Genomic DNA, 11470 nt, shown 5'->3' with positions numbered 1-11470 from the left:
TTGTCTTTGGTGCATACTTCAGTTGGTGCTCTTTCAGCTTTTTTGTTTTACAATGCCTTTGGAAGCCGTACAGAATAACCGAGTGTGACTGTGTGGTATGTAGCGTTAAGTGGAGCTCAGAAGGGTTAGACTGCTTTGATAAGAAGGCTCATCCAAGCACTAACATTAAACATCCATTTGTTTAATGTTTTACAGCTGCGAGCGTTCTTCTCTAAATGAGTGACACTGAGAGCTTCTGAAGCTTCCCACCACACTTCTTCGGAGTGTAAAAAAAAATCGCGGAACAAAAGATGAGCTTTTACCTTGATGTACAAAAAAAAAAGAAGTTTCTCTTGATTCATGTTGAGATCAGATGAAGTCGTAATAGGTGTATGGTTCTGTGAAACTCTTTGGTTGCGTTGTTATCTGGCCTCTATACTTTCTTGTTACTTTCTACTTTTTGGTTTTAGCTGAGTATGGTAAACTTTTCTGTGAGGCTCCCACATGTACAGCCTCCTTCAAATAGCGGCCTAATTTGCCAATCTAAACACCCCAATTTCCCCAGAATCTTGCGTTTGAAAACGTGTGAGTACCTGGAACTGTTTGAAGCTGATAAAAAATGTCTTGCCTTTGTTGCAATGAATTTTCCGTCTCACTTTGCAAATATTAGCGTTAAAATAGAGTTATAATGGTTGCACCATGTCGGGTTTATTCTTTTATTTTATAGGACAGAATTATTTGTAAACCGTAATCTAAAACATAAAAAACAACCAGACCTAAGCAAAAAACGAATGTGATCAAAATGGACAGTCTTGAAACACTTGAAAACTACACCCATAAGGATGAATGGGGTTGACGTTGCTAGGATCTCACATGAAGACACTGACTTAAAAGACAAAACATTTCTGACCTATAGACTGTTCCCGTCCAATCAAAACGGTCCGTTTGTTGTTGTACATGTGCCGTTATCTTCAATGTTTAAAGTTGAAAACAACTGTGCTTGTTATTCCTTGATTAGCATTCCTCCCCACTGACCAAGTCTCCAATGTCAACACAGAAGGGCACACTACTTAACACAAACCCATTTAACCGACGTTGCCACGAAAATACAATGAGGGTATTAAATCTGACATTTTTTTACGTATGATCATTTCAAGGGGTTAACACTGGATTTAAGTAGCCTTTGGCACTCACATCCGGATTGTTGGGGAAATACACACACGCACGGCTACTTGAAGAATCTCACTCCTTCAGAGATGTTTTCCAGACCAGGGGCCAACACGCCTCTGTTTTAAAAGGCACACTTTGGATATCGGCGAGGTTTCCCTCTCCGGTCCTCCGCACGCTTGCAGACGTTCTCATCCATTATCCTCTTATTACGTGCAGTAAAACAAGTGTAATGACCCACTTTTTCTCTCCGGCCCCTGAGTAACTACCTGATGGCGGGCGTGTGACGTGGGGCCCCCACGACTCTCGCCCACAACGGGCGGCCGTTGCTCTTAATTTGCGGAGGCTCCCGTCCAACCAGCGAGGGTATATATATTTATATAGATGACTAATCACACCTGACATTTAAAACAACTTGAACTCACTGTGGCAATCAATCACCTACGTGTCTGCCATTGTGCTCCAGAAAGGCTCATGTTTAAAATGGACAGTATGTCAGCGTGTGTGTGTGTGTGTGGGCGGGTGTGCTAGGTGCACTGGCGTCGGGGGGGGGGGCGTACGGCTACACTATATATCTCTTTGCAGAGAATTGGTGGAGGTTGCTGACATTTTAAAGGAAACAATCATTGGGAATAAGACCCCTGCAGACATGGTCCGCTTGGTGCAATGCTCGTTTTAAAACAGTGCTATCACCGAGGAGGAAGTGGGCGCCACCTGGGACTAGGTGACACCGAGGGAGGGGCTGGTCTGTAAAGGGTACTTTATGATGATTTAGATGTGCAATATAATTGAGACAAAGGAGAAAGGGAGACACTTTTGACACGTCTTGATTTAGACGGCCTGTGAGGGCGTGTGGTGAACCACAGACGTGACTCACGCATGACGTTTAAGGCTCTGTGCGTAATGTGCAGGGGAGTCACTTAAAATAGGCTAAATGGAAATTAAGGCTAATTGCGTAAAGACCGAACACTTAGTAGTGTGTTTCAGGAAAGAAGGAGGGGTTTGAGTGGCATTGCAAAACAGTGGAGGTCATATCTAGATTTGTGTTGATAGTTTTAGCAGTAAGGCCTTCTTTTGAACTTAAGCCTGTGGTGAATATCAGGTATCGTCTGAAAAAGAACATATTGGGTTTGGGTGGTTTACTGGCCAATAATGTGGAAAAACAACCTAATTCTCAGTGACGGACACCCTTCACGGTCCCAGCACATTCAGCGGTGAACGTTAAGTACCACAGCCAATTCTCCTGCTGGGCTCATGTCATCACAACTATTAAGGCAAGCCTGTTTCCATCCAACACAAGAGCATCTGGGATATCTAGTTAGTCATCATCTTTCACACTCCGCCTCGGAGTGGAACACAAAATAAAGTGGTTAATGAGAGACCAATGCACACACATTTTGTGGTCCTACTTGTGCGAGGTTGAGAAAATGACACTGTTGAGTTGTATGCCTAGTTCTTCTTGGATTCTGACATTAATTAATGATTTGTATAAAGCAGTATACTGAAGTGTTAGATGATGACTTTGAAGCTTAAGAATTACTATGAGAAATGTATAGTGTCGCTGAATTTGATGTTGTTGTTATTATTGGAGCTGTTAATAACTCGGTAAGAGAGATACGTTTCAATTATTACTTGGCTAAAATATAATATAAGATATAAGATATGAAAAGGCAGGCTTTTTTCCTTATTATATGGGGAATATTACGTGAACATTTTAAACATACATATTGATACACCGATGATTTAGCTGAACAGGCAAGACCAGTTTTAAAGTCATCATTTTACATTCTACAGTATGGTTACAGAAAACACTTGGCTGACTAATCGATAGTCAGCCATAAATACATTAAATCATATGGTGTACACGTATGTATGTATGTATGTATGTATGTATGTATGTATGTATGTATGTTGTATTCAGTAGAGATGCAGTTCATTCTAAACCTCACTCCTTTTGAAATAGTGTTGCCCTTTTCTGGGGGGGGTGAAGCCTGGCTTTCATCATCTTATTAGCACCAAACCTTTCAAAATATGCATGCAAAATATGATGTTTACAGTAGATGCTGCAAGTGTACTTGGGGCGCATTCCAACAATGTGACGGTGAATGCGCTGCGAGTCGACTGCAGAAGTGACTTGGGAAAGGGAAAGTGAAGTGCAATCACATTCCAAATAGCACACAGCTTGGCTGTCGCTGTGTGGAAATGGGTGATGGGGGGAGGGGGGGGGGGGGGGGGGAGAGGGAGTAGATCTGGGGGGAAACGGGGGGGCTTTCGTGTCTCACTTTACCAGATGCACTGTATTTGTAGCAGGCGGCAAAGGAGGCACGGATTGGAAAGGCAAAATGTCCTACCAGCGATTAAAATGTAAATGTACACTCTGCACTTTTCCCCCCATTGCTACTAAAAAAGCACAGTGTAAAATGAAGCATGTCACGGTGAATGGACCCAACAGGTCGCTCTGTCGCGGATTTTCCCCAAATTCCCCCCCCCCACACACCCTCCAGAAAAAGACAATGTGACAAAACTTTGAGGAAGCTTTTGTAGACTTCAACTCGGCTTGCCACTAAATTTAACCATCGCCTTTTCCCATAATCCTCCACGTTTATCCCCGTGCCTGAATAGAAACCATGGTGTAGAATCTCGGCGCGGTTTAATTAAACATCCTCAAAGATGAAACGGCTCCAGTGGAAGGACGTTGGAGAACGACCGGCATGATGTGTTTGATTACAAGCCGGTCCGGGTTTGGTGAGGGGCCATCTGTCTCGGTGATAACTCCCCGTCAAAGAATCCGCCATATTGTACACTGACAAGGAAGTACAAAGGAGATGGACGCAAAATCTGCATGACTAGGAGACAGATGATATCACAATCATGGTCTATCTGTCAGTCCGCTGTCCCGCGGGGAATGGCAGAACAATGAGGACACTGCTGAGGAGACTCTTATTTATTATACGCTATAAACAAACAGCAGAAAGGGCCTTGGGAAAGACCTCCACCCATGACCGCTGGAGGCTGAGGAGGGGCCAGGATCGTTCATTAAAGGGGCAGTGTGTAGGAGTTGGTGCCATCTAGTGGTGAGGTGGCAGATTGCCACCAGCTGAATACCCCCCCCCCCCCCCCCCCCCCCCTCCTCACCTCCTCCATTCCAACGAGAAGCTGTGGTGGCATGTCCTGTGCCATTATGATGTCATCATCTATGAGAGCATTGATTAGCCAAGTGTCACCTCCTTAGTGTCACCTCCTTAGGTTCCTTATTTGTATGTATTTATTGTATTTTGTTATTTAACCTGTAAAACTGTAATACTTCCAAGTAGGCGATTTTTATTAGAAAGCTGTCCTCCTATAGAGCCGTTTGAGTGCCACATGGCAGGCTCTCTGGAGGAGGAGCCACTCTCTGATTATATACAGGGTTTCATTCTGAGGTAACGGAAACGCAACAATTCTTATTTTCATGGGATCATGCAATAATTAAAACCGACTCATAAATATTATATTCCATTTCTCCCCACTGCATTCCGCTATTTGCCTCTATATTCTACACGCCGCGCCTCTAAGGAACAACAGTACTGACACAGAGCTCTTCAAACGCTGCCGAGCGTCTGAGCAGCGTCCGCCATGGGAACGGAGTCGGGGAAGAAAGCTAGAGAGAGAATGAACCATTAAGGTGAACAAAGACATCTCTGCTTGAATATTCAGGAGATTCCCTCATGGAGGTCACTTGGGTATTTCTCCCTCAACCCTGGCTTGCTGTCAAACTCTTAACGCTTTTTCAGTGTTTATTTCAAAAAGGAGAAGCCAGTGTACAGCATCAACAATTTGTTGTGTTTACCCGCATCTATTAACTTAACTTTATTCTGCTTAATGAAACACTACCAAGAACAAATAGACCTTACTTGATACTCGATATGCGTACCTTTTCTTTAAAACTCTGTATTTACGTTAATCACAATTATTAGAGAATTAGAGTTTTTGTTATTTTAACCAATATTTTTTACCACTTACTCTGGAGTAATTTGGCCAGGTGCATTATTAACGGTGTTGCAGATATCCACTGTTTCTTCCCCTGAATTAATTGAGAAAGCTGGGCTAATCCCCTGGTGAGTTCTTGTGGTTCAAAACAATAATGAGCACATAGTAAATAGTGAGACTGTTCTTTTTCTCTGTGAGCCAAAGGCAACCCGCATGTAACCGATCTAGACATCAGAATATTCAATTACACAGCAATGCGTGCACTGACTATATGAAACGCACTGGCTGGAGAACGGCAAACTCTCTTCCAGAGGATTGTGTCGCTACACATGTTTGGAGTAATTAAAATGGGTCCCCAAGTGGCTCCTGTGTTAGGCTGAAAGACAATGCACAGAGCAGGCTACCTCTCCACGGCGGTTTACACTGTAAAGGATGTAGAAGGGGTTTGTGTAGCTGTTTTAATGAGCTTTATGTTTCCCTTGCACGCCTACATGGTATGGAGTCTGAGAACAGCAGGGTCAGTTTTATTCTTTTCAGTAGAGTGGAGATATTGAGAGGCTATAGGACACATTCTGAGAGGGAGATTTGGTGTTACAGAATGTCAAAATGAACAAAGACAATAGTTGACAATGTTTTGAGTAGGAGGATGTACGGCATATGTTTGAAGCCTGAAGGTAAATATTTGCAAATATCTATGTCTGGCCATTTCCCTCTGCCCATCCAACCATCAACCTATCTATCTATCAGTCTATATATCCATCAATCCATCCCTCTGGCATCCATCCATCCATCCATCAACCTATCCATCCATCCATCAATATAAATCCAGCTATCTGCTCCCCAGTCACCCGTTATCTATCAAACCTTCCGTCTACATCCATCCACCCAACTATATATCCAGCCATTCCTCTTCCATCCATATGCAATCAAACCCTCCATCTCTCCACCTATCCCTCCCTCCTCCATTTTAACCCTCCATCTCTCTATCCCTCCCTCCTCCATTTTAACCCTCCATCTCTCCATCTCTCCCTCCCTCCACCATTTTAACCCTCCATCTCTCCATCTCTCCCTCCCTCCGCCATTTTAACCCTCCATCTCTCCATCTCTCCCTCCCTCCGCCATTTTAACCCTCCATCTCTCTATCCCTCCCTCCTCCATTTTAACCCTCCATCTCTCCATCTCTCCCTCCCTCCACCATTTTAACCCTCCATCTCTCTATCCCTCCCTCCGCCATTTTCATCCCCCATCTCTCTATCCCTCCCTCCACCATTTTCACCCCCCATCTCTCCATCCATGGCTCCACCCTTCCGTCCCAGAACGGTATCCCCAGCCCAGCATATCAAAGATGGGGGGTGTCCTACCGGAGAGCCGGCTCTCTCATCCCTTTGAAGTGGCTCAATCTCAACTCACTGATGGGAGGGCACTGACTGCGCCTCCTCCTCAGGACCCCGTTAATGCAGAGCGCAGGGTCCACAGGTTTGATGTTCATTGCTTCAGCAACCTCTGCCATCACCGCATTCTGCACCACGTGAGAATGATCACAGCTTGTTAAAGTGGAAATAACGACCGCTCCACCTCAGGCTGGAAATATTTAACAAGGACAAAGGAGATTGCTCTGAGGTGATTTATATCTGTGTTGAAAGGAGAGGACATGGGCATGGTGTCTGTACAGGAAGCAGCGGTGAACCGTGGCTAACCTAAACGTAGCACAGACTCAACAAGTTCAATTATTGACGCTATAGCGTGTGGGACACTGTGCACGGCGTCCGTAGAGGACTTGTTGAGTTTGCCGTGACCGCTGGCGATATCCTTCCAACGAGGGGAATTATTATTACCTGGGTTACGAAGGTGTTTTTGCCTCTTAAAGCCGTTACTGGCTCGTTGATATACGGAGCAGACGTGTCTTAATTTTATCGCGAGGCCACAAGATGTCTCTGCATTGCTTCAATCACCCGTTTCGCTCAGTGCAGACGTAATATATATTTGCCAGAATGTTTCTCTCATTTGCTGCAGTAAATTGTCGACGGGAAATTATCGATGTATTGTTGCTGGAGGCTTGAGTAAATTGGCTTTTTTTTGGCATCCTGGGAAAATCAGGCTGAGCAGATGAGTGAAAATGTTCTGTATCAAACTGATTGAATTGGGTTTTACCAGATGAATTGCCAGGACAAGTGTTAGCCGCAATTATTTTGCCAATGGGCTGCTATGGTCCCAGTCACAGAAATGTGGTCAATAGCAATTAAACTCAACAGTGGGCTTTAAGAATCCGGCATCATAAGATTGTTTACTATGTAAATAAACACAAAATGACTCAGTAATGGAGGGCGGCTGAAATGTCCAACTATTGAAGCCCACTGATTTGTTCTGGGTTCAAAATGAACGGAGACGTGTCAACAAAAAACACCTATTTCGGCGAAAACAAAATGTCCCCCATTTTTGCAATGATTCCTTTTGTTAGTTATTCTTCTTCTTCCCTCCAGCCTGGAAAAACAAATAACAAAAAACAAACCCTGATGATATAAAATGTCAGTCTGGCCACAAAACTTTCAGCCTGAGAAATGACTCTTGGTCGATAAACCAGCCCACCGGAACAGACTGAGACACATCCCCGCGATAAATAACAAGAGAACGCGGCCAAGAAACGGTACAGGAACAGCGGGGGGGCTAAAGCGTCTTACCTTGGCTTGGTTGGGAGCCCAGAAGTACCTCAGGCTGAAGACCCCCACCGCCAACGCCAGGACCACCAGCCCGAGGATCAGAGCCAGGCGCCGGTACGTTCGGAACCTCGCCGTCTTCTCTTTCCCCGTTTCAATCTGCGGCAGGAATGCAAAAATAACGCACAAGGCATAACACGCGACATATAGTATCACACACGTAGGTGCCCAGCAGGCGGCCCCCCCCTCACCCGACGCCACCCCTGTGTGACGGGCATCAAGCCGTCCCTTCAGATTCAGGTCTTCCTTTAGAGCGTGTGAATCCCATGTCAATAATAATCAGCGTCACAGCGCGGTTCCATCCGGTCTTTTCCAGATGTGCGACCAATTCTGATGCACGCTACAAACAAACAAACATGCACGTAACCCAACCTTGACTCTGAGGACGCCGAGTGTCGCGTCGGAGAATAGAGTGATCTCCCGTCGGAGGGGTGATGATAAACATATAACGGATGCCACGCTACGGGGTAGCCAAGCGTCGGGAAGAGGACAGCTCTTCTGCACCCATAAAAAGGTCACATTTGCAGTGTTCAACTTTTTTTCCTCCAATTAAATCTTGCCCTCTGCTGTGGTCGATTCCACAAGCTGCAGGCCACAAATGAACAAAGAATGGCTTCTGTTTCGCCATCGCTTCCAAAAGGGAGAAATGAAAGATGTTATGTTCACTCTTGAGCACTTTTGAAGGTCTCGGCAAAGAGCAGCAAAAGAAAAATATTAAAAATGTTTTCCTATCTCAATTATTCATACTGTAATGCTAGTATTTAATATTTTCATTGTGTAGCTATACTAAGAATAACAATGATGCATGTGGATTCTTCCTTTAACGGACTACCACAATAAATGGCTCAATTGACCTTCAATCAAATGAGATGGTATTTAAAGAATTTAAAGACGAGAAGGTCGTAGTAGTTTTTTTTAGTGGAATACCATAAACTCAAGAATGTACACACTTCAATTCAATCAAGGGACGTGTGTTATAATTATCCCCATGGACGCAACGCAAGACAGTGGCCACAAACTAGGGAGAGGATCAAAGCCCAGAGCAGTCCTAGAATGTTATAGGAAACAGAAGGCAGCAATCAGAGAGCCAGAAATTCCTCACAGAGGGAATTTCTCCAAGCATGAAAAAAAAGGGAAAACCAGTGACGGAATTCTACTCCACTGCTCTGGCAGGTTGCAGGCGCAGTGGAAACTTAAAGACAAACCTGAGCCTCCACTGAACCTCGCTCCGCTGTAAACTACAAGAACTAGGGCGGGGGTGGGGAGGGGTGGGCGGGGGGGTGGGGGGTGGGGGGGGTTGGGGAGGAGGTGGGAGACAGACATTGAGTCGAGAGGGATAGATTGAGGGAAAGATGAAATGACAGAGGAGAGCAATTCAGTCAGGGGCCTAGACAGAGGGGGCTGGGTTTGAGACCCTAACACAGGGTTTAGGATCAGATTCATGTGGAGGAGGGGGGGGGGGGGGGGAGCGGCCAGATGCTTCCTTTTGAAGAGTGTTGGCGTCTTTTTTTTTCGTTCTGGGATGCAAAGCCCATGGGACATCCTGCTGATAAAACAACGAGGAGACACACTGCTCCATCGCAGGGCTTATAGCACTATAGCATACCTCAACTATAGGACCTGTGCCAAACTTTACCTCAACTAAAGGACCTGCACCATACTATACCTCAACTATAGGACCTGCGCCATACTATACCTCAACTATAGGACCTGCGCCATACTATACCTCAACTAAAGGACATGCGCCAAACTTTACCTCAACTATAAGACCTGCGCCAAACTTTACCTCAACTAAAGGACCTGCGCCAAACTTTACCTCAACTACAGGACCTGCGCCATACTATACCTCAATCGATTCTAACAGAAATAGTCTGAAATATAAAGCTAAATCACTATCTTCACCAAGTATGTTATCAGCATGCATAATTCCAAATGATGACGCAATTAGCCCCGGAAATGAATAGGAACTTAGCTGATTACAGGGAGTCTCATCATATTGTCAACATCCATGCCTCCGTGAAATACTGTATTCCAAGGACAAGGGACCTAGACCCCACATATTCAAGTAATTGCAGGAAAGCTATTTAATAGGGCATTCTGAAAGCTTTCAAGTGCCCCACGCCTCTGTACGGAACTACTATTTCTGAAGAGCAACTGGGAAAATGCCCTTGGTGTTTTAGTGTGTCTGTATTTGAGTTCTAGATGTGCGCAACCTGTCTTAATGTGTTGTTGTTGTGTGGAGCGGTGTTGTCTAACTACTTATGCTGTGGTCAGAGTCAGGTTTCTGGAAATTCGGGGGGTAAAGGAGAGCCTTGATCTCAAAATATATGCATAAATATTTATATGGGTTTATTAAAAATGAAAACAAATAGTCACTCAAAATAGGGGCTTTAGTCTGCTGAAGACAAACCACGGCGTAGGTTAAGATGAGAGTGTGCAGAGAAAAGAAAGAAGAGGCGAGAGAAGGAAGAGGGAACAAAGTGACACCGAGGGGAGCAGGAGGAGGAGGAGGACGAGGAGGAGCAGGAGGTGAGGGACCAGATGGAAAACTCTGAGAGTCCCGTACAATGCACCCATTATGCAACCAGAGTCTATTCTTCAAAAGAGTCTTCAAAGGATACTCGTAAATGTGCTCTTCAGTCATTTCCAGCGACGATTTCAACACAACACACTATTCTACCAAAGTGCATATTGTTGTTTGTTTTCATTTTAATTCCCCAATAATTAAAATTAAACATAATGTAAAAATACTATGACCACAATAAAACAACGCACACCTCTCAACAGATGTTGAAACACTCCACCAACCAAAATAATAATAAAACCATAATAAACACATCCTTCAAATGCCCAAATGATTATACTCACATCTTTCCATATAACCTGCTGGCTGTTGGACTGGATTCTTGCTTCCATTATGAAAGCCCACCGGAGGATTCCTTCCACTCTTCCTAGCTTGGAAAAATGCAACTGCTGGTGGAGGCTGAGCAGTCGTCCGCTCCATAGGTAATTTGGGGGTGTTCTAAAGGGGAGGGAAGTTTTTCAGTTGGAATAGAATTACTGAAACATTTGCGATAGCCATTATAAGCTGAGGCAGATGCCTGCCTTCTGCACTTCACTGTTCATCTCTGGCTCTATAAAAAAAAAAAAAATTGGAAAATTGTAGATGGATTCACACGGAAAGACCGACTGTTGAATAAATGATACACCGCACGTTCGGGAAAATACCAGCTTCCACCTCTGTAACCTTTGATTTGTGTGTGTGTGTGTGTGTGTGTGTGTGTGTGTGTGTGTGTGTGTGTGTGTGTGTGTGTGTGTGTGTGTGTGTGTGTGTGTGTGTGTGTGTGTGTGTGTGTGTGTGTGTGTGTGTGTGTGTGTGTGTGTGTTTTTTTAGTGGGAGTTTGAAAGACACGTACATATGTCACTGTTTTAGTAGAGTTGCATTTAGGCTTATTCAGAACAAAAATTTTGCTTACTTTTCCCCTAACTAGTTGGTTAGATAGTTAGTCAAACAATATCCTCGATTACAAATGTTGTCGGTTTTTGTTATGTCTTTTGTCAACACAATATTATATTATATGCTAAATGACTCTGTCCACATTTACTATTTGAGAGTTTGACTAATACTATCACTAGTACCT

At 44.3% G+C, this 11470-nt stretch overlaps 1 protein-coding gene across 1 annotated transcript in view; it reads right to left on the bottom strand.

Annotated features, from left to right (window-relative positions):
- The window catches only part of tnmd (tenomodulin), a 31107-nt gene extending 20315 nt beyond the window's left edge, over positions 1–10792 (bottom strand). Inside the window, exons 1-2 of the mRNA XM_084469061.1 lie at positions 10698–10792; positions 7794–7928 (exon numbers count right to left, since the gene is read on the bottom strand). Of these exons, the coding sequence (XP_084325187.1) occupies positions 7794–7928; positions 10698–10745 (183 nt within the window). The 5' untranslated portion in view covers positions 10746–10792. The remainder of the gene's footprint in view (positions 1–7793; positions 7929–10697) is intronic.
- Positions 10793–11470: the final 678 nt, after the last annotated feature.

This window comes from Micromesistius poutassou (assembly GCF_964030765.1).
Source record: "Micromesistius poutassou genome assembly, chromosome: 6".
Taxonomy (NCBI): Eukaryota; Metazoa; Chordata; class Actinopteri; order Gadiformes; family Gadidae; genus Micromesistius; species Micromesistius poutassou.
The sequence above is the reverse complement of the archived record's forward strand: the minus strand, read 5'-3'. Positions and strand labels throughout refer to the sequence as shown.